At 45.7% G+C, this 24,487-nt stretch overlaps 1 protein-coding gene across 1 annotated transcript in view; it reads left to right on the top strand.

Annotated features, from left to right (window-relative positions):
- Positions 1-24,487, top strand: part of LOC130275494 (coagulation factor XIII B chain-like) — a 429,154-nt gene that overhangs the window by 97,051 nt on the left and 307,616 nt on the right. Inside the window, exon 3 of the mRNA XM_056523540.1 lies at positions 18,988-19,170. Within this exon, the coding sequence (XP_056379515.1) occupies positions 18,988-19,170 (183 nt within the window). The remainder of the gene's footprint in view (positions 1-18,987; positions 19,171-24,487) is intronic.

Raw genomic sequence — 24,487 nt, 5'->3', positions numbered from 1 at the left:
TTTGTAGAAGAACTGCTCCAGCTCCCACTGAGGAGGTGTCTACCTCCAATAGGAAGGGTTTAGATGGGTCAGGTCTGGAGAGCACGGGAGCAGAAGAAAAGGCAGACTTGAGATGTTTAAATGCGTCTTCCGCTTGAGGAGACCAGGACTTAGGATTGGCATTTTTCTTGGTTAGAGCCATGATAGGGGCCACAATAGTGGAGAAGTGTGGAATGAATTGTCTGTAATAATTGGCGAACCCCAAAAAACGTTGGATAGCACGGAGTACGGAGGGGCGTGGCCAATCTAACACGGCAGATAGTTTATCTGGGTCCATTTGTAGTCCCTGGCCAGAGACCAAGTATCCTAGGAAAGGAAGAGACTGACATTCAAAGAGACATTTTTCCATTTTGGCATAAAGTTGATTGTCCCGAAGTCTCTGAAGAACCATGCAGACATGCTGGCGGTGTTCTTCTAAGTTGGCATAAAAAATCAGAATATCGTCCAGGTAAACCACAACACAGGTATATAGGAGATCACGAAAAATTTCATTAACAAAGTCTTGGAAGACGGCAGGGGCGTTGCACAGGCCAAAGGGCATGACCAGATACTCAAAGTGTCCATCTCTGGTGTTAAATGCAGTCTTCCATTCGTCCCCCTCCCTGATGCGGATGAGATTATAAGCACCTCTTTAGTCCAGCTTGGTAAAGATGTGGGCGCCTTGTAGGCGATCAAAGAGTTCCGAGATAAGAGGTAAGGGGTAGCGTTTTTTTACCGTGATTTTATTAAGTCCGTGGTAATCAATGAAAGGGCGTAGGGAGCCATCTTTTTTGGAGACAAAAAAAAATCCAGCTCCGGCAGGAGAGGAGGACTTGCGGATAAACCCCTTTTTTAAATTCTCCTGGATGTACTCCGACATGGCTTGGGTTTCTGGAGCAGACAGAGGATAGATTCTTCCCCGTGGTGGAGTAGTACCCCGGAGGAGGTCAATAGGACAGTCATAAGGCCTGTGAGGAGGCAAAGTCTCTGCATGTTTTTTGCAAAAAACATCAGCATAGTTCAGATAGGCCTTAGGAAGACCAGATACCGGGGGAACCCCAGGGTCACGACTGTGAGTACTGGGAACCGGTTTAAGACAGTCCTTGTGGCAAGAAGTACCCCAGTTCTTGATTTCCCCTGTGGTCCAATCAAGGGTTGGGGAATGGCGTTGAAGCCACGGTAATCCAAAAAGAATTTCTGAAGTGCAGTTAGAGAGGACCAAAAATAAAAAATTTTCGTGATGGGGTCCGATGCACATTAGGAGAGGTTCCGTGCGGTAACGCACGGTACAGTCCAATCTTTCATTGTTAACAGAATTGATGTAGAGGGGTCTGGCGAGACTGGTCACCGGGATGTTGAACCTGTTGATGAGAGAGGCCAAAATAAAATTTCCTGCAGATCCGGAATCCAAGAAGGCCATAGCAGAGAAGGAGAAGGTAGAAGAAGATATTCGCACAGGCACAGTAAGGCGTGGAGAAGCAGAGTTCACATCAAGAGCTGTCTCACCTTTGTGCGGAGTCAGCGTACGTCTTTCCTGGCGGGGAGGGCGGATAGGACAATCCTTCAAGAAATGTTCGGTACCGGCACAGTACAGGCAAAGATTCTCCATGCGGCGTCGTGTCCTCTCTTGAGGTGTCAAGCGAGACCGGTCAACTTGCATGGCCTCCACGGCGGGAGGCACAGGAACGGATTGCAGAGGACCAGAGGAGAGAGGAGCCGGGGAGAGAAACCGCCTCGTGCGAACAAAGTCCATATCCTGGCGGAGCTCCTGACGCCTTTCGGAAAAACGCATGTCAATGCGGGTGGCAAGATGAATAAGTTCATGCAGGTTAGCAGGAATTTCTCGTGCGGCCAGCACATCTTTAATGTTACTGGATAGGCCTTTTTTAAAGGTCGCGCAGAGGGCCTCGTTATTCCAGGATAATTCCGAGGCAAGAGTACGGAATTGGATGGCGTACTCGCCAACAGAAGAATTACCCTGGACCAGGTTCAGCAGGGCAGTCTCGGCAGAAGAGGCTTGGGCAGGTTCCTCAAAGACACTTCGAATCTCCGTGAAGAAGGAGTGTACAGAGGCAGTGACAGGGTCATTGCGGTCCCAGAGCGGTGTGGCCCATGACAGAGCTTTCCCAGACAGAAGGCTGACTACGAAAGCCACCTTAGACCTTTCAGTAGGAAACTGGTCCGACATCATCTCCAAGTGCAGGGAACATTGCGAAAGAAAACCACAGCAAAACTTAGAGTCCCCATCAAATTTATCTGGCAAGGATAATCGAAGGCTGGAAGTGGCCACTCGCTGCGGAGGAGGTGCAGGAGCTGGCGGAGGAGAAGATTGCTGGAGCTGTGGTAATAGCTTCTGTAGCATCACGGTCAGTTGAGACAGCTGGTGGCCTTGTTGCGCTATCTGTTGCGACTGCTGGGCGACAACCGTGGTGAGGTCGCCGACAACTGGCAGCGGGACCTCAGCGGGATCCAGGGCCGGATCTACTGTCACGATTCGGCTGGCTGGAGGTGGATCCTCTGTGCCAGAGAGGGATTGGCGTGGACCGTGTTGGTGGACCGGTTCTAAGTTGCTACTGGTATTCACCAGAGCCCGCCGCAAAGCGGGATGGTCTTGCAGCGGCGGTAGCAACCAGGTCGTATCCACCAGCAACGGCTCTACCTCTCTGACTGCTGAAGATAAGCGCGGTACAAGGGAGTAGACAAGAGCAAGGTCAGACGTAGCAGAAGGTCAGGGCAGGCAGCAAGGATCGTAGTCAGGGGCAACGGCAGGAGGTCTGGGACACACGCTAGGAACACACAAGGGAACGCTTTCACTGGCACAATGGCAACAAGATCCGGCGAGGGAGTGCAGGGGAAGTGAGGTATAAGTAGGGAGTGCACAGGTGATAACACTGATTAGGCTTGCTGCGCCAATCAGTGGCGCAGTGGCCCTTTAAATTGCAGAGACCCGGCGCGCGCGCGCCCTAAGGAGCGGGGCCGTGCGCGCCGGGACAACACAGACGGGGAACGGGTCAGGTACGGGAGCCGGGATGCGCATCGCGAGCGGGCGCCTCCCGCGTCGCGAATTGCATCCCGGCTGGGAGTGATATTGCAGTGCACCCGGTCAGCAGGTCTGACCGGGGCGCTGCGAATGAGAGGATGCTGCGAGCGCTCCGGGGAGGTGCGGGGACCCGGAGCGTTCGGCGTAACAGTAATATGCCTAACTATACACAGAAAAAAATCTGTATTTTTGTAAAACACCAGCCGGTGAATGCTATTGTTTGGGCTTTGACGGTATGGAGCACCTTGACAGCTTAACAGGTACTAAATGGTACAATACTTGGATGTACGTATGCAGAATGCACTGATGAGGGCAATAATATGTCTAACTATTAGCAGAAAAAACTCTGTATTTTTGTAAAACACCAGCCAGTGGATACTATTGTTTGGACTTTGACGGTATGGAGCACCTTGACAGATTAACAGGTAGTAAATGGTACAATACTTGGATGTACCTATGCGGTATGTACTGATGAGGGCAGAAATATGCCTAACTATACGCAGAAAAAACTCTGTATTTTTGTAAAACACCAGTCGGTGAATGCTATTGTTTGGACTTTGACGGTATGGAGCACCTTGACAGCTTAACAAGGTACTAAATGGTTCAATACTTGGATGTACCTATGCAGTATGCACTGATGAGGGCAGTAATATGCCTAACTATTAGCAGAAAAAAATCTGTATTTTTGTAAAACACCAGCCAGTGGATACTTTTGCTTGGACTTTGACGGTATGGAGCACCTTGACAACTTAACAGTTACTAAATGGTACAATACTTGGATGTACCTATGCGGTCTGCACTGATGAGGGCAGTAATATGCGTAACTATACGCAGAAAACACTCTGGGGGAAATTTATCAAAACATGTGCAGAGGAAAACTTGTCCAGTTGCCCATAGCAACCAATCAGCTCACTTCTTTCATTTTTAGGAAGGCCTGTGAAAAATGAAAGAAGCAATCTGATTGGTTGCTATTGGCAACTGGGCAACTTTTCCTTTGCACAGGTTTTGATAAATCACCAGCCGGTGAATGCTATTATTTGGACTTTGCACTGATGAGGGCAGTAATATGCCTAACTATACGCAGAAAAAAATCTATATTTTTGTAAAACACCAGCCGGTGAATGCTATTGTTTGGACTTTGATGGTATGGAGCACCTTGACAGCTTAACAGGTACTAAATGGTACATTACTTGGATGTACGTATGTGGTATGCACTGATGAGGGCAGTAATATGCCTAACTATAAGCAGAAAAAACTATTAAAAAAAAAACAGCCGGTGAATATTATTGTTTGGACTTGCACAGTATGTAGCCCCTTGACAGATTAACAGGTACAAAATGGTACAAATGCACTACAGTCCACTGAACAATCTCGTATTTCTGAACAGCAGCAGGACCCAACAGTGCCGCACCACCACAAAAAAAAATAATAATATTCCAGGGATGAAACCCTAAATTACACTCTGTCACACAATTCTGAGCAGCAGATGATTTGTGGAGCAGAAAAAAAAAATAAACTCAATTGGGCTGAAAAATGAGGAGATAAGATGCTTCAGAAAGTTCAGGCAGCTTGGAGATCTGTATGAGGCAGCTGACAGCTATCTGCCCCTCTCTGCTACAATGCTCAATAACGTGAATAGGAGGTTTAGCTATCAATGATTCTTCTCAGAGTAACAGCACAGCACTCTGCACTCCTGCCTTTCCCTAATGGTGATGTGACTAGCAGTTGCAGTGTAACGCTGTGGTATGAGCTATTCACACACACACGCAGTCCTGTCCTCTCCATCTGAGTGCATAGGTGAAATGAAGAGAGGCAAAATGGCCGCCAATTATATAGGGGCTGTGACATCACAGGGGTCAGTGAACACTGATAGGCTGCATCTCACATGTGATTCAGGGTCAGCCCGCCTACCTTCATTCCCGCCGCTGTTTCCCGCCCTCCCATAATCCCCTGCCCCATGTACTCACATGTGGATCCACCATCTTTGGTCTCCAATAGCCTGGAACGCTGTAAAACGGAGTTTAATGAAGCGATTTGCGCGATCAAATCGTGGCGATATTCGCATTCGTTGCGAATCAAATTTTTCCTGAAATTTCTAACGAATTCGGGTTCGTCAACTTCGATTCGATCATCTCTAGTCATGAGTTTCGCTGAGCACTCAAATAAGGCTGTGTCCCATTTAGCGAGAAAGTTCTGGGAATAAGTTTTAATGGGTCTCTTTTTTTAATCTTGGACCAAGGGGTACCATGTTCCTGGTTAGGTAGGTAGATAAAGTCATATGATCCCATGAGACTTTCATGAGATTCTCCATTTGTCTCATGATAGATGTTAGAACCGTGGGAGCCACATTTAAGTTTGTTGTAGTGAAATCACCAAACACGGACTGAGCTTTCATGTCCCTGTTCGGACCATACAGGTCACTCTCACTATTATTATTGATCTTGCTTGTGATTTCTCCCACCCCTGTATGTGGTGATTCTGTGTTCGGTTCCATTGTATTGCAAGCCGGTTCGGTAATGCCGCTGACTCCTTCAACCAAATCCGAAGCACCTGCACAAGGGCACGCCGGTCCCGCCCTTGGCTTTGTACAACAATAGAAAGAAGAATTGTCCAGCGCTGGGCTTGCAGGTAAAAGCTTGCTTTTATTTAGAAAATCCGAAAGAAAACACTTAACAGAGGACAATGTCTGACGCGTGTTACGCCGAGCGCTCCGGGTCCCCGCTCCTCCCCGGAGCGCTCGCTTCACTCTCTCCGCTGCAGCGCTCCGGTCACGTCCTCTGACCCGGGGCGCTGCGATCCCGCTGCCAGCCGGGATGCGATTCGCGATGCGGGTAGCGCCCGCTCGCGATGCGCACCCCGGCTCCCCTACCTGACTCGCTCCCCGTCTGTTCTGTCCCGGCGCGCGCGGCCCCGCTCCCTAGGGCGCGCGCGCGCCGGGTCTCTGCGATTTAAAGGGCCACTGCGCCGCTGATTGGCGCAGTGGTTCCAATTAGGGTAATCACCTGTGCACTTCCCTATATTACCTCACTTCCCTTGCACTCCCTTGCCGGATCTTGTTGCCTTAGTGCCAGTGAAAGCGTTCCTTGTGTGTTCCTTGCCTGTGTTTCCAGACCTTCTGCCGTTGCCCCTGACTACGATCCTTGCTGCCTGCCCCGACCTTCTGCTACGTCCGACCTTGCTTCTGCCTACTCCCTTGTACCGCGCCTATCTTCAGCAGCCAGAGAGGTGAGCCGTTGCTAGTGGATACGACCTGGTCACTACCGCCGCAGCAAGACCATCCCGCTTTGCGGCGGGCTCTGGTGAAAACCAGTAGTGGCTTAGAACCGGTCCACTAGCACGGTCCACGCCAATCCCTCTCTGGCACAGAGGATCCACTACCTGCCAGCCGGCATCGTGACAGTAGATCCGGCCATGGATCCCGCTGAAGTTCCTCTGCCAGTTGTCGCTGACCTCACCACGGTGGTCGCCCAGCAGTCACAACAGATAGCGCAACAAGGCCAACAGCTGTCTCAACTGACCGTTATGCTACAACAGTTACTACCACAGCTTCAGCAGTCATCTCCTCCGCCAGCTCCTGCACCTCCTCCGCAGCGAGTGGCCGCTCCTGGGATACGCTTATCCTTGCCGGATAAATTTGATGGGGACTCTAAGTTTTGCCGTGGCTTTCTTTCCCAATGTTCCCTGCATCTGGAGATGATGTCGGACCTGTTTCCCACTGAAAGGTCTAAGGTGGCTTTCGTAGTCAGTCTTCTGTCCGGAAAAGCCCTGTCATGGGCCACACCGCTCTGGGACCGCAATGACCCCGTCACTGCCTCTGTACACTCCTTCTTCTCGGAAATCCGAAGTGTCTTTGAGGAACCTGCCCGAGCCTCTTCTGCTGAGACTGCCCTGTTGAACCTGGTCCAGGGTAATTCTTCCGTTGGCGAGTATGCCGTACAATTCCGTACACTTGCTTCAGAATTGTCCTGGAATAATGAGGCCCTCTGCGCGACCTTCAAAAAAGGCCTATCCAGCAACATTAAAGATGTTCTGGCCGCACGAGAAATCCCTGCTAATCTACATGAACTCATTCACCTAGCCACTCGCATTGACATGCGTTTTTCTGAAAGGCGCCAGGAACTCCGCCAAGATATGGACTCTGTTCGCACGAGGCGTTTCGTCTCCTCGGCTCCTCTCTCCTCTGGTCCCCTGCAATCTGTTCCTGTGCCTCCCGCCGTGGAGGCTATGCAGGTCGACCGGTCTCGCCTGACACCTCAAGAGAGGACACGACGCCGTATGGAGAACCTCTGCCTGTACTGTGCTAGTACCGAACACTTCCTGAGGGATTGTCCTATCCGTCCTCCCCGCCTGGAAAGACGTACGCTGACTCCGCACAAAGGTGAGACAGTCCTTGATGTCTACTCTGCTTCTCCACGTCTTACTGTGCCTGTGCGGATGTCTGCCTCTGCCTTCTCCTTCCCTGCTGTGGCCTTCTTGGACTCTGGATCTGCAGGAAATTTTATTTTGGCCTCTCTCGTCAACAGGTTCAACATCCCGGTGACCAGTCTCGCCAGACCCCTCTACATCAATTGTGTAAATAATGAAAGATTGGACTGTACCATACGTTTCCGCACGGAGCCCCTTCTTATGAGCATCGGATCTCATCATGAGAGGATTGAACTTTTGGTCCTCCCCAATTGCACCTCGGAAATTCTCCTTGGACTTCCCTGGCTTCAACTTCATTCCCCTACCCTGGATTGGTCCACTGGGGAGATCAAGAGTTGGGGGTCCTCTTGTTCCAAGAACTGTCTAAAACCGGTTCCCAGTAACCCTTGCCGTAACTCTGTGGTTCCTCCAGTAACCGGTCTCCCTAAGGCCTATATGGACTTCGCGGATGTTTTCTGCAAAAAACAAGCTGAGACACTACCTCCTCACAGGCCTTATGATTGCCCTATCGACCTCCTCCCGGGTACTACTCCACCCCGGGGCAGAATTTATCCTCTCTCTGCCCCAGAGACTCTTGCCATGTCCGAATACGTCCAGGAGAATCTAAAGAAGGGCTTTATCCGTAAATCCTCCTCTCCTGCCGGAGCCGGATTTTTCTTTGTGTCCAAAAAAGATGGCTCCCTACGTCCTTGCATTGACTACCGCGGTCTTAATAAAATCACGGTTAAGAACCGCTACCCCTTACCCCTCATCTCTGAACTCTTTGATCGCCTCCAAGGTGCCCACATCTTCACTAAATTGGACTTAAGAGGCGCCTATAACCTCATCCGCATCAGAGAGGGGGACGAGTGGAAAACGGCATTTAACACCAGAGATGGACACTTTGAGTATCTGGTCATGCCCTTTGGACTGTGCAACGCCCCTGCCGTCTTCCAAGACTTTGTCAATGAAATTTTTTGTGATCTGTTATACTCCTGTGTTGTTGTATATCTGGACGATATCCTAATTTTTTCTGCCAATCTAGAAGAACACCGCCAGCATGTCCGTATGGTTCTTCAGAGACTTCGTGACAACCAACTCTATGCCAAAATTGAGAAATGTCTGTTTGAATGCCAATCTCTTCCTTTTCTAGGATATTTGGTCTCTGGCCAGGGACTACAGATGGATCCAGACAAACTCTCTGCCGTCTTAGATTGGCCACGCCCCTCCGGACTCCGTGCTATCCAACGCTTTTTGGGGTTCGCCAATTATTACAGGCAATTTATTCCACATTTTTCTACCATTGTGGCTCCTATCGTGGCTTTAACCAAAAAAAGTGCTGATCCCAAGTCCTGGCCTCCTCAAGCAGAAGACGCCTTTAAACGACTCAAGTCTGCCTTTTCTTCGGCTCCCGTCCTCTCCAGACCTGACCCTTCCAAACCCTTCCTATTGGAGGTTGATGCCTCCTCAGTGGGAGCTGGAGCTGTTCTTCTACAAAAAAATTCTTCCGGGCATGCTGTCACTTGTGGTTTTTTCTCTAGGACCTTCTCTCCAGCGGAGAGGAACTACTCCATCGGGGATCGAGAGCTTCTAGCCATTAAATTAGCACTTGAGGAATGGAGGCATCTGCTGGAGGGATCAAGTTCTCCTGTTATTGTCTACACCGACCACAAGAACCTCTCCTACCTCCAGTCTGCCCAACGGCTGAATCCTCGCCAGGCCCGGTGGTCTCTGTTCTTTGCCCGATTTAATTTTGAGATTCACTTTCGTCCTGCCGATAAGAACATTAGGGCCGATGCTCTCTCTCGTTCCTCGGATGCCTCAGAAGTTGATCTCCCTCCGCAACACATCATTCCACCTGACTGCCTGATCTCCACTTCTCCTGCCTCCATCAGGCAGACTCCTCCAGGGAAGACCTTTGTTTCTCCACGCCAACGCCTCGGAATCCTCAAATGGGGTCACTCCTCCCATCTCGCAGGTCATGCGGGCATCAAGAAATCTGTGCAACTCATCTCCCGCTTCTATTGGTGGCCGACTCTGGAGACTGATGTTGGGGACTTTGTGCGAGCCTGCACTATCTGTGCCCGGGATAAGACTCCTCGCCAGAAGCCCGCTGGTTTTCTTCATCCTCTGCCTGTCCCCGAACAGCCTTGGTCTCTGATTGGTATGGATTTTATTACTGATTTACCCCCTTCCCGTGGCAACACTGTTATTTGGGTGGTCGTTGATCGATTCTCCAAAATGGCACATTTCATCCCTCTTCCTGGTCTTCCTTCTGCGCCTCAGTTGGCTAAACAATTTTTTGTACACATTTTTCGTCTTCACGGGTTGCCTACGCAGATTGTCTCGGATAGAGGTGTCCAATTCGTGTCTAAATTCTGGAGGGCTCTCTGTAAACAACTCAAGATTAAATTAAATTTTTCCTCTGCATATCATCCCCAGTCCAATGGACAAGTAGAAAGAATTAACCAGATCTTGGGTGATTATTTGCGACATTTTGTTTCCTCCCGCCAGGATGACTGGGCAGATCTCCTTCCATGGGCCGAATTCTCGTATAACTTCAGGGTCTCTGAATCTTCCTCCAAATCCCCATTTTTCGTGGTGTACGGCCGTCACCCTCTTCCCCCCCTCCCTACCCCCTTGCCCTCTGGTCTGCCCGCTGTGGATGAAATTTCTCGTGACCTTTCCATTATATGGAGAGAGACCCAAAATTCTCTCTTACAGGCTTCTTCACGCATGAAGAGGTTCGCGGATAAGAAAAGAAGAGCTCCCCCCGTTTTTTCCCCTGGAGACAAGGTATGGCTCTCCGCTAAATATGTCCGCTTCCGTGTCCCTAGCTACAAGTTGGGACCACGCTATCTTGGTCCTTTCAAAATTTTGTGTCAAATTAATCCTGTCTCTTATAAACTTCTTCTTCCTCCTTCTCTTCGTATCCCTAATGCCTTTCACGTCTCTCTTCTCAAACCACTCATCCTCAACCGTTTTTCTCCCAAATCTGTTCCTCCCACTCCTGTTTCCGGCTCCTCGGACGTCTTCTCGGTCAAGGAGATTTTGGCTGCCAAAAAGGTCAGAGGGAAAAATTTTTTTTTAGTAGACTGGGAGGGTTGTGGTCCTGAAGAGAGATCCTGGGAACCTGAGGACAACATCCTTGACAAAAGTCTGCTCCTCAGGTTCTCAGGCTCCAAGAAGAGGGGGAGACCCAAGGGGGGGGGGTACTGTTACGCCGAGCGCTCCGGGTCCCCGCTCCTCCCCGGAGCGCTCGCTTCACTCTCTCCGCTGCAGCGCTCCGGTCACGTCCTCTGACCCGGGGCGCTGCGATCCCGCTGCCAGCCGGGATGCGATTCGCGATGCGGGTAGCGCCCGCTCGCGATGCGCACCCCGGCTCCCCTACCTGACTCGCTCCCCGTCTGTTCTGTCCCGGCGCGCGCGGCCCCGCTCCCTAGGGCGCGCGCGCGCCGGGTCTCTGCGATTTAAAGGGCCACTGCGCCGCTGATTGGCGCAGTGGTTCCAATTAGGGTAATCACCTGTGCACTTCCCTATATTACCTCACTTCCCTTGCACTCCCTTGCCGGATCTTGTTGCCTTAGTGCCAGTGAAAGCGTTCCTTGTGTGTTCCTTGCCTGTGTTTCCAGACCTTCTGCCGTTGCCCCTGACTACGATCCTTGCTGCCTGCCCCGACCTTCTGCTACGTCCGACCTTGCTTCTGCCTACTCCCTTGTACCGCGCCTATCTTCAGCAGCCAGAGAGGTGAGCCGTTGCTAGTGGATACGACCTGGTCACTACCGCCGCAGCAAGACCATCCCGCTTTGCGGCGGGCTCTGGTGAAAACCAGTAGTGGCTTAGAACCGGTCCACTAGCACGGTCCACGCCAATCCCTCTCTGGCACAGAGGATCCACTACCTGCCAGCCGGCATCGTGACAACGCGTTTTGCACCTGAGTGCTTAATCGTAGACTGAAATGTAATACGAATCATACAAGATAAAATACACAAATGTTGGGTCACATGACCCAGTACGCCTTTAGTTTCTTAGCAAAAGGAAGCTATACAATCTGGAGACATACTGGAGCTTTGTCCTGTATACTAGATATCCGAGGGGTATGAATAGAAGATTAGATATGATCATGACATGTACATGAATAATAATAACATATATTTGTATCCCAAGAGCTATAATCGCAACAACGTTAATGATAATAAAAATAAATGTTGTGTTTAATTTATAACTCTACAGATATCTGTATTGTAACAATCTATATGGTATGATATAACAACATATAAATTATTTGGAACAGGACATGTAACTTTAATCCATATTATATGCATGTATCTTTAAACTTGCCACTTTTGTTTCCCTAGATCTTCAAGAATTAACTTATTGTGGAGTGTGAGCACTGTGTCCAGGAGGTGGTAACTCGTGGCAACGAAGTTAGTGAGAAAAACACACAACGATTGAAAAATCAAGCAAGAATTAGCTCAAGGCTGACATGATGCTAGAGAAAGGGTGCATACAATGCATCTCTTCAATAGTATGTCCATGCAGCATATGTGTAATTAATACACAAAGGAGTTTTCATGTATTTATGCAGGGAGAACTTGTGAATGAATGTTTTGTTTTCCCCGGACCTAAATTGTTGGTATATTTTTAGGACACATCTGCATTCAAATTTCTCCGGTGCCTGGTCGACTCCACCTATTTTGGACGCAGTGATCACTTCCGTTACGGATTTTTCATTTGTCTCGTTTCATATATTTGCTAAGTAACTGATGTCGTACCGGGTCATATGACCCAGCATTTGTGTATTTTAACTTGTATGATTCGTATTACATGTCAGTCTACGATTAAGCACTCAGGTGCGAAACGCGTCAGACATTGTCCTCTGTTAAGTGTTTTCTGTTGGATTTTCTAAATAAAAGCAAGCTTTTACCTGCAAGCCCAGCGCTGGACAATTCTTCTTTCTAGATTTATAAATTATTTTTATTTAAAAATCTTAATCCTTCTAGTGCTTATTAGCTGCTTAATACTACAGAGGAAATTATTTTCTTTTTTGAAAACTGAGCTCTCTGCTGTCATCATGACCACAGTGCTCTCTGCTGATATCTCTGTCCATTTAAAGAACTGTCCAGAGTAGAAGAAATCCCCATACCAAACATATGCTGCTCTGGACAGTTAATTTGTTTTTAATAACGGTTAGGAGTTGTTTCCAGGATGGTTTCTAAAATGATAAGATGTAAATCATTAATGTCATTATTATTTACACTAGAAAAATGATGGGATACACTATGTAATAAGAAGTTTGAATCTTTGTGTCACGATCACACCCTATCGGTCCAGCCAAGGCATTAGAGAGAGTGTGATGGTGCAAGGGTTAAGGCCATCAGACCTCTGGGTATACACTACTAGTCCCAGCAAGTCAACAAATTAACCCTTAGATAGGTCTGGTGTTTCCACCAGACCTGCCTTCAGAAAGGTGAGCTCATACATTTAGAGATCAAAGACCAGAGCTGATTAATTAAACATTTAATCTGATAAAAGGAATCCCAGTGCTAAATATATAAAAATACAGGAACAAATGGCATACAGGTATAACAATATATAAAAGAGTTTAGCAAGGCAAGTTCAGAAAACAAAAGATAAAGTTCTTACAGCATGATGATATAGCAGTCCATGAGTGAGTGAGAGTGCTGTTCTTAGGATGGTCTTGTCAGCTTGGGGCACAGTCTTGAACAACCAACTTTTAGTCTAGCATTGTTTAAATATCATATCAGCTTTCTTTGGAGGGAAACTCCATTCCCCCCTCCCCTCTGATCCCACCAGGTGGGGCATCTCTCTTCCTCACCCCTTATCTGTTTGATTATATGATGGGACCAGAGTGCATGACTTCAAAAGAGCCTTTGACTTGAGAGGAGATGGAAACAAACAGCCAGACCCCCCAATAAAATGCAATACACAGAACACAGTCTGAATGACCTCTCACCCACATCCTGGACAATCCATCACACACAGTTATAATTTATAATACACATATAGGATTTTAATAATCAGGCCTTGGGCCTGACACTTCCCCCTTAAGATGGGGACAGAGAGATCTTGCCTTTCCAGGCTAATCAATCTGTCTCCATTACTCCTCTATTTCTCTTCTTGACACCACAAAGATGGCACTGAAGGGGCCTATTTCCTCATTTACCTGCCTTTTCTTTGCAGTTAAGAGCTGTGGATTGATCTCTACATCCTGAAGGGATCCCTGGCTCTTAGCTTCCTCCACTAGGTCCAGTAGGGGATCACTATCCAGCCCTTCCTCTGGTGCACTACATACACTGAGTACCACCTTCTCAGGGTCATAGTAATGCCATATTAATGTGGTACTGTCTCTGCCTCTGACCTTTCTCATCAAGGGCAACTACATATGTGGTGGGTTCTAGGCACTGCAGAATGGGGAAGGGATCCTCCCAGGCAGCCTGCAACTTATTCTGCCTGATGGGGTTCAGAACCATTAACTTCTGTCCCACTTCATAGACCCGGTCCCTTGCATTGTGATCATACCAGTACTTCTGCCTGGAGTGTGCTGCTGTGAGGTTGTCATGTACCAGCCCAGTCAGTGCCTGCATCCTGTCCCTGAATCTCAGAACATACTCCACCATAGAAGTCTCAGGGGCATGAAGCCCCCCTTCCCATTCTTCCCCAACTAAATATCGGGGTCCCCGCACTTTGTTACCATATAATAATTCAAAGGGCGAGAAACCTGTAGGCTCTTGGGGTACCTCCCTGTAAGCAAATAACAGATGGAGTAAATACTTTTCCCAGTCTCTGCCCTCCGATTGTACAAATGTTTTTAGCATTTGTTTCAAGGTGCCATTGTTACCGGACACTCTGTCCAACCAATGTAGAGGGTTGTGATCAGTTATGACAGTAAAATCCCTGCCATACAGGTATGGCTGTAATTTTTGCAAAGCCCAGACCACAGCTAGACATTCCTTCTCTATGACCGCATAGGCTACTCCCAAATGTCTTGCCAGGGGGGTCTCATGGGCCAACCTTAGCAGCTCTTTCCTGTTCTGCCTAGGAACCACTAACTGCCTTTCTCTCTCCTGGGCCCCTAGCATGCCTTTGGAAAGGGACTCCCAGTACAAGAAATCTTTTTCCCAAAATACCCGATGCCCATCTGTGTCAACACCTGTATGTTCAGCACGTTGTCTCAGCCCTTCAAGGGAAGGGTCACTGCGCAGAGCTTCCCGGAAATGCTCATTTCCCTCTCCCATCTTGGGGCATCAGGGAGCACATTTTCCCCAGATGAACTAGCATCTCCACCTTCCTCTCCCTCAGTTCCAGACATAACAATGTTACAGGCTTCATACACAGGGCTATCACTCCTTCCCTCCTCCTCCTTAGGCTCACAGGATTGGGACATATCACTCACTGCTGGTCCCTCATCCTTACATGTCACCAGGGGCACAACAACCCCTCCCCCTAGCCCATCTCCACTAGGTTTTGGCATTGGCAATGCATTGTCAACACATTTTACAATACACCCCATTTCACTTTTGGAAAACATTACTGGTTCAGTCACAGGTAAACATTTATCAATACCCTGCACTCCCTCCCAGTTACCACATTTCACAGTGTCTCCCAAAGTCTCGCACAGTACCTCAGAATGAACAGGGCTCTCTCCTAGCCCATCCGGTGTGCAGGTATTGTCCTCTGGAGCATAATGACAGAGCATCCGACCCAAATCATTCCCCAGCAGAACATTAACAGGGATGTCCTCAGAGACCCCCACCTCCCGCAAACCTTTGCCTGTACCCCAATCCAGGTACACACGGGCCATGGGCACAGCAGGCCGCACACCTCAAATTCCTTTTAAAGCCATGGTTCTTCCAGGGATGATGTCCTCTGTATCCACCACTTCAAGCCGCACCAAGGTAAAGGAGGCTCCAGAATCGCACAAACCCACTGTCACCCGGTCACCCACAGTTACACTCTGCAGGTTATCTGCTCTTTTCTCCACCGCTTTGGACACCAGAAGAACGGCTGTGTGTCCTCCAGCTACTGGTGGAGAATTCTTTTTGTTGGGGCAAGTGGCACTCAGGTGCCCAATATTGTTGCATCTGTAACATCGGCGGGTGTCCCCCTGACCCAATGTGGCTCCTGTTGCTTTTTGTGCTGATGGCAAGAAGTTTCCGGCTGGCTTGGTGCTGCTGGTGGTGCTCTGTGGGTGTGTGGCTCCCCTCCAGGTACTTGCTCCAGCTTGTGCAGATCCACGCTTTGCTGTTGGTGCCCGGTAGTTGGCAAAGTCGTCTCCAAGTTCTGCTGCTTCCGTTGCTGTCTTGGGCTTGCGGTCCCATATCCACTCTCTGGCTTCAAAGCTCTGTGTTTGGAGAAACTGATCCAGGACCATCAAGTCCTCCAGGGCCTCATAGGTAGTGACTTGTAGGCCCCCAGTCCATTGCCTGAATGCAGTCCTTAGCTGACCTGCATGTTCAGTGCAGCTTTCTGAGGCACTTTGTTGCAAAGTCCGAAACTTTTTCCGATAAGGCTCTGGAGTCAGATTAAAACTTTTTAGCAGGGCAGATTTTATTGCCTCATAGTCCTGGTCACTTTCAGAGGGAAGCGAAGCAAACACATCCAGAGCTTTCCCTCGCAACCGTGGAGTAAGATATCGTCCCCACTGTTCCTTAGGTAGATGGAACTGCCAGCAAACCTTTTCAAATCCCCTCAGGAACAAATCCAGATCACCATCTTTCTCCAACATGGGGAAATGTTCCAAGCGGGGTTTGTGGTCTCCTTTATCCTGCACATCACTGCGTGCGGATGAAGCATCCCCTCTCAGCCTCAGAACCTCCAGTTCATGCCTTCGCTGGGCCTCCCTTTCTGCCGCCTCTCTCTCTGCGGCTTGTATCTGTGCCTCTCTCTCTCTGTGGCTCGTGCCTCTGCCTCTCTCTCTGCCGCTCGTGCCTCTCTCTCTGCAGTTTGGTACTGGAGAAGCAGTTGGAGTTTCATATTGGCATCCACATTCCCAAGGTGCTGTAAGGCAGTACGCACATAAGAGTCCAAGGCCTCATGGGGAGTACTGTCCTGATGGGGTGTAATGTTGTATTCCCCAGGAGATATCAGTCCTTGGATGGCAGTTCCAGCTATAGGACTTTGTCTCATGTCACTCAGCTCTTCTGCATGGGCATCATACTCCACAAGATCAGCAATAAGTTGTTCCTTGTTCTTTCCTGCAGTAGGGATGTCCTTTTTTTGGCACATTAGCTCCAGTGCAGGCTTGGACTGCTTGTGATATGCCTCCATATTTCCGAGATGAGACAGAGGAGGTAAAACAGGAGATGGGGAGGACAGAACTGTCTTGTACTCTTTTTGTATGTCTTTTAAACCAGCACTGAGCGCTGTCTTTGGAATTTACACACAAGAAGATTTATGCAATTTCTTTTTTAGTGCTAAGATTTCCTTACAGGTAAAATCCAGCAAGCACTAAAAATCTCTAAATATATCCCACCGCTGCCACCAGTTGTCACGATCACACCCTATCGGTCCAGCCAAGGCATTAGAGAGAGTGTGATGGTGCAAGGGTTAAGGCCACCAGACCTCTGGGTATACACTACTAGTCCCAGCACGTCACCAAATTAACCCTTAGATAAACGTGTTTCCACCAGAGCTGCCTTCAGAAAGGTGAGCTCATATATTTAGAGATCAAAGACCGGAGCTGATTAATTAAACATTTAATCTGATAAAAGGTATCATAGTGCAGACTATATAAAAATACAGAAACAAATGACATACAGTTACAAAAATATATAAAAGAGTTTAGCAAGGCAAGTTCAGAAAACAAAAAATGAAGTTCTTACAGCATGATGATATAGCAATCCATGAGTGAGTGAGAGTGTTGTTCTTAGGATGGTCTTGTCAGCTTGGGGCACAGCCTTGAACAACCAACTTTTAGTCTAGCATTGTTTAAATATCTTATCTGTTTTCTTTGGAGGGAAACTCCCTTCCCCCCTCCCCTCTGATCCCACCAGGTGGGGCATCTCTCTTCCTGACTCCTTATCTGTTTGATTATATGATGGGACTAGAGTGCATGACTTCAAAAGAACCTTTGACTTTAAAGGAGATGTAAACAAACAGCCAGACCCCCCAATAAAATGCAATACACAAAACACAGTCTGAATGACCTCTCACCCATGTCCTGGACAATCCACCACACACAGTTATAATTTATAATACACATATAGGATTTTAATAATCAGGCCTTGGGCCTGACACTATGAGTACAGATCATGTATTGAGGACTAAGTGAATCCTCCAGATATACAGTGTTGATGAATAACAAAGGGCTATTGCACTAACTGTTTTTAAAGTGTGTAGTAATATAAAGAATAAAGCTCATGGGTAGTTTTTAAGGGTATATGGGAGAAAGGGTATTTTTGGATTGCCCAAAAGGGTAATCTATAGCTATCCATTGTAAGGTGGTGCAATAGCGGCAGATATACAGTGTAGTGATCTGTACTGTTCTTCCTTGGTCCTCTTCTTTTCCTTAGGCTGATGTATTGAAGATATTTCTTTATTTCTCAATAGATTTGCGATCTAAGTGTAAAAAAATAATAAAAACCACTCGCAAAAACGCCAATGTTAAAACACACATGTTTTTTTGTGGCGTTTTTTTCACTCTCATAGAGATCTATGGGAAATAAAATGCCACGATTTTCCTGAAAAAATCCCATAGTCTCATTATGAGGGCATTTTTGAAAATCACCCACTGAGTCCAAAAAAGCCAAAAAATACCAAAAAGATGAGAAAAAAAATGCCAAACTAAAAAAAGCACAATTTCCATATTCACTTGCAGCTAAGATTTGGCTGCAGAAGAATGGGCATTTTTTTTTTGTGAACGTCGGGCCCTCATACCACCCTCATGGAGTCTGTTTCTGACCATTTGAGTGGACACATGTACATGCACTGTCTCCTATTAGCGCCTCCATGCTCTGGACACTACGCTGACAGACACAGCAAACCTTCTTGCCACAGCTCGCATTGATGTGCCATTCTGGATGAGCTGCACTACCTGAGCCACTTGTGTGGGTTGTAGACTCAGCCTCATGCTACAACTAGAGTGAAAAGTGACCAAAACATCAGCCAGGAAGCCTAGGAACGGAGAAGTGGTCTGTGGTCATCAACTGCAGAACTACTCCTTTATTGGGGGTGTCTTGCTAATTGCCTATAATTTACACCTGTTGTCTGTTCCATTTGCACAACATCATGGGAAATTGATTGTCAATCAGTGCTGCTTCCTGAGTGGACAGTGTGATTTCACAGAAGTGTCAATGCTTGGAGTTACATTGTGTTGTTTAAGTGTTCCCTTTATGTTTGAGCAGTGTAGTACCAGAAGAATACTGCAGGTGCTAAAGAAATGCTGACATGTCTGTACATTAAAGTATGGGACTACAAAGAGAAAACCAAAACTAAAATGATTTATTTTATTATGAAATTATTATATTTCATTAGTAATTTACTTCATTATCTTTCTTTTTCAGGGACCGATGCGCAGTGTGGTCCACCACCAGTTGTACAATATGGAGACACCATAAGCTTTAACAAACCTTTCTATAAATCTGGTGAATCTGTGGAATATAAATGCTCAGAATATTATATTCTTAAAGGAAACAAGATTGTGAGATGTTTAAATGGCGTCTGGGATGAAGCACCAGTTTGTCTAGGTATGTCCATTATACTTCATTACAGTGTGTGCACAAATGACGTAAAGGAAAGAAAATCTGATCAGTATTAGGATTATAATGCACAGGGGGAATGTTCTTTATACTCAGGGCTGTTATTATGAGAAAAAAAATGTGCAGGTCTGGGGCAGCAGAGCCAGGGCTAGCAACATACACAAAAAAAGCAGGGTAGTGAATGAAGAGTCCAAGGTGGAGCCATTCAATTATTGAGCTTTTTGTGGTCATGGCCATGAAAATAGTATATTCATACAAATAGGGACTATGGCAAGTCATTGTATGATTTCTACTGTGTGTTCACACAAAAAAGAATTATTTATATATCTATCTATCTATCTAGCTGCATGGGGAAATTGAGGTAGAGATGTGTACTGTCCTTCCTTACCTTTCCTTGCAGCTTGATATATCAAACAAAATGTGTATCACAAGCTAACTAGCTAACATGTTTTCACATGTGTCATTGGACGCGTGAGTATGACAGATATTATTTAGTATCTACCTAGTATGGGACACAATTTGATGACATGTAACACTAGCTCTGCATTCATTGGTTATATTGATTGTGAGGAGATTCCTGATTGGCAAGTAGATGTAATTATTTGTAAGTCAGATGGTTCTCTGCCCCTGCGTGTCAGATGACGTCATTCGCACATGCGCAGTAGATCCTGTACAGAGATAAACAATCTATGCATGCACAATCAGCAGCCATTAGGATCGTACCAAGAATTTATCGGAGAAGGGATGCACCTGCGCAGCAAGTTGCCGCTACTCTAATAAAATAATATATTATAAATACTATAATAAAGTATATAGGTAATGTCACACACATAATTTGCATTGAATAAACAGAACTGTGGTAAGTATAAAAAGTAGAACCCCGGACCACTTAATAAATTGCTACAATTTATTCTACACTCTTATTAACCTCAGAATAAAGTCCAAGTAGTGGACTGGTACATAAACTGTACTGACGTAATATTATAAGTTGGTGGGACTTACAGGACAATTTATACTCTAATTACACCCTAAACAATATGTAAATAACAGTCCCACATAATTTACATGCTGACATATCTGACCTGAAGAGAAGTGCTTCAAGAAATAGCATAATGTCAACGAATCCACATCTTGTTGAAGTATACCTTTTTGGCCGTGTTTTGTTTTCTTTGGTCAACATTTCTTGTAAAAAATTTCTCAAAAACCAATAAAAATCATTTAAACCATATAGAGAGAAGTCACACAGGCATGGTCAGTATAAAACATCCTAAACATCATTGGAAATCCCCATAATTTGATCTGTATATCCATCAAAGGTATCAATGCAATAGATCTTATTAGACATGTGCAGAACCAAAAATTTGTTTTTTTTTCGTTTTCTTTTTTTTTTTTTTTTTCGGTTCTGTGTATATTCGGAATGCTGTGCATTCGTCATATTCGGTTTTCAGATGCATCTGCAATTTTTTTTTTTCGTTTTCGGATGCATTTGTTTAAAAAATGAATGCATTCGTTAAAAACAACGAATGCATTCATTAATTCAGATTTTTGGTTCTGCACATGTCTAGTGATCCCTCAACATACGATGGTAATTCATATGTTGAGGGATTCGTGCAATGTAAAAAAGTAAAGTCCTACTCACCTGTTCCCGCTGCTCCCGATGGTGTCCCCAGGCCTCCGCTGGGCTATCCTAGTCCTCTTCGGTACTCTGCTGGGCTCTCCTGGTCTTCTTCGGTCCTCCGTTGTCTGCCGCAAGGCCTTACTGGGCCTCTGTAGCGACGTCATCACGTCGCTGCCGCACGCCGTTCCTATTGGATGATGGGACGGCGTGCGCGACGGCGTCATGACGACGTCAGGGGGAGACCAGTATGAAGGCCCCGGATCAGCCCAGGACCCACATGAGGAAGGCCCGGAGCAGCGCGGAAAGGTGAGTGAACCTGCCCCGGGCTGCTTCAACTACTATCAGACAGCAGCTTAAGCATTATGCGCTGCCAGATAGCAGTTGATGCATGGCCCCGATATTCGGTATACTGATAATGAATGCTGTTCGTTAACATGCATATTCGTTATGCGTTAGTTAACGAATGCATTCGTTAACTGTATATTCGTATGTTTTTTCGGGATTTTATGATTTTTTTTTCATGCATTCTTTTCGTAACAAACATCCGAAAACAGGAAAATTCATTTTGTTCCGTGTTCGATACGAAACGAATTGCACATATCTAGATCTTATTCTGTGATGTTCCCTCTGCCCCAATTTTTGTCAGGAGTGTCGATCTATCACTGTCACATGCCTGTGGTATGCCCTTTTGATATATCTTTTAGGGTAACTCCCTTTTCCAAAGCTACAATAGAGCTCCTGACTCTCTTCTAAGAACAGAGTTCATATTGGAGCAATTTAATTTCGTCAAGTATTGTTCACTTGGCATACTTCTCCTAAATGACCCTGGATGCCAGCTTTGTAGCAATGCGTTTGCTGATATCAGTCTCCTAAAAATTATCGTCTGCAGACTCATAATCTCATCAACAAAAATGTGTAAGTCGAGGAAGATAATGGCATGCCCCCCAATCTCATAGGTAAAGAATATGCCAATGTAATTAATTAAGTACTGAAACAAAATCAGAAAAAAGTAGACCCATCACCATGAGTGAAAATGAGGATGTCATTTGTGTTATGTCCCCAAAAAATAAAGTGATCAGTGAATAAACTCAAAGCATCCCCAAAAACAATCATGTCCTCCCACCACCCTGAAAATAAATTAGCATAACCAGGTGTGCAGAAAGCCTCCATGGCAGTGCTCTGTGTCTGGTGATAGTAAGTGACATTAAAGGGGTATTCTGGCCTTAGACATCTTATCCCCTATCCAAAGGACAGGGGAGAAGAAGTCTGGTCGCAAGGGTCCCACCACTGGGACTCCCATGATCTCCATGCAACCCCCGGCATTCTGTGCTGGCCGCTGCTCCTAAGACATGACATCACAGCCATGCCTCCTTGTGACGTTACACCACACATACTCCATTCATGCCTATGGGAGGAGGCGTCATATAGGGGATAAGATGTCTAAGGCCAGAATACTCCTTAAAAAAGAAATTAATGAAGAAAATAATAAAGAAAATAATAATTACAACAAATTCCAAAATTGAACAAATGAATTTATTGCGATCAGTGAAGTAAGTGCTCCTAGTGCTTGGAAAGTGCTTAATAGCTCTAAGGCCTAATTCATGTCAGAACTTGCTATATAAGCTTTCTACATCTAGACTGACCAAAATCATAGTCAGAAACAGTGAGGTCTTGCGTTTTAATCAAGGTTTTTTTGGTGTTGTGCAAATTTGAAGGCAAAGAGGTGAAGAAAGGTGCAAAAACATAATCCAAGTACACACTAGCCCCTTGTGTCAAACAATCATTGCCTGTCCCCTAATGCGGTTGATGCATTTATGTGTCTTGGGTAAAGACTAGAAGATGACTATAGTGGGGTGAGGCCTAAATATTAACTTAAATTCCTGTTCAGAAATCAACAATTTATCTTTGGCATTTAACAGCAACTTCCTGTAGTCCTCCAGATACTGTTTAGTAGAGTCACTAAGGAGGATTTCACACTTGTCCCTATATGACAGCTTAAAGGGGTATGCTTGAAGGGGTACTACGGTGGAAAACTTTTTTTTTTTTTTTAAAGTTAAACAGATTTGTAAATTACTTCTATAAAAAATTCTTAATCCTTAAAGTACATATTAGTGGCTGTATACTATAGTGGAAATTATTTTCTTTTTGTATTTCTTTTCTATCACGACCACAGTGCTCTCTGATGACACCTCTGTCCATTTTAGGAACTGTTCAGAGCAGCCTATGTTTGCTATGGGGATTTTCTCCTGCTCTGGTCAGTTCCTGACATGGACAGAGGTGTCAACAAAGAGCACTGTGGTCATGACAGAAAAGAAATCCAAAAAGAAAATAATTTCCTCTGTAGTATACAGCCGCTAATAGGTACTGGAAGGATTAAGATTTTTTAATAGAAGTAATATACAAATCTGTTTAACTTTCTGGCATCAGTTGATAAAAAAAAAAAAAAGTTTTCCACCAAGTATCCCTTTAATGTGTATGCGCAGACAGTTTATCTATGTATGGGAGCTGCTGCGCATGCGCGAGTGATGCCATCTCGTGAGGCCAATGGCCGGATGACTATGTCACAGTCACTAAACATGTGCACAAGAGAAATTTTCGTTTCGTTTTTGGGTAAAATTTTCAGTTTGGTAATTTTTTTGGGTTTGAGTTTTCGGATACATTCGGCATTCAGATTTTTTCGGGTTTGATTTTTCGTATACATTTGGTATTCAGATTTTTTTTGGATACATTCGGTATTCGGAGTATCGTATACATTTTTCATTTAACTTAGTTGTGTTTTGTTACTTTTTTTTTGTAGTTTTGAAACAGCTGGAGGCACCCAGGTTTGTTGGCAAACAATGCGCTAACCTATTTCTGTTTTTTATTTCCCGGTTTTAAATTTCCCTCTCCCTAATCAGTAGATTAATGAAATGAATAGTTAATTGCCGTTGGAATTTTTTTTTATTGATAAAACCACAAAGGGTAATTATCAAATTATGTCTGTGGTTTTGTCAATAAAAGATTTTCCCACGGTAATTAACTATGCATTTCATTAACCTACTAACCCAGTTCAGTAAAGAGCGAGGGAAATTAAAAAAAGAAAAACCAGAAATAGGTAACTTAGCGCATTGTTTGCCAACGAACCAGGGTGCCTCCGGCTGTTGCAAAACTGCAACTCCCAGCATGCCCAGACAGCCTTTGGCTTTAAGGGCATGCTGGGTGTTGTAGTTTTACAACAGCTGGAGGAACCCTGGTTTGTTGGGTAAAAGAAACACTGGGTTAGCGCAAGTGTAAAACACATATCTAACATATTTTACATGTTCAAAAAAATACTCATTACATAAAAATGTATTAACAGTAAGTATATAATAAAATCACATATTTTACTATGAATATCTACATGACATGTTATACATAAATCACCCGTCAATCAAACACATCAATCATGCAGCATTCATTCATTTATTCATTCATTCAACATTGCATCATGTATTAATAAATCACATAAAATTATACATTATCTTACCTGTCTTCCAATGTTCTGATCTATGCGGGTCTCTTCTTTTCCATGCACCCGCTCCCCATAATGGTCCATTGCTTGTAAGTGAAAATGAATTTTGATGAATTTAACAAAAATAAAATTAGTTTTTCACAATTTCGTAGGCATGTACATTTAATTTGTTACATATTCGGATTAATTCAGATGTA

The sequence above is a fragment of the Hyla sarda genome, chromosome 6, assembly GCF_029499605.1.
Source record: "Hyla sarda isolate aHylSar1 chromosome 6, aHylSar1.hap1, whole genome shotgun sequence".
Classification (NCBI taxonomy): domain Eukaryota; kingdom Metazoa; phylum Chordata; class Amphibia; order Anura; family Hylidae; genus Hyla; species Hyla sarda.
This window is presented reverse-complemented; position numbering and strand designations above follow the sequence as displayed.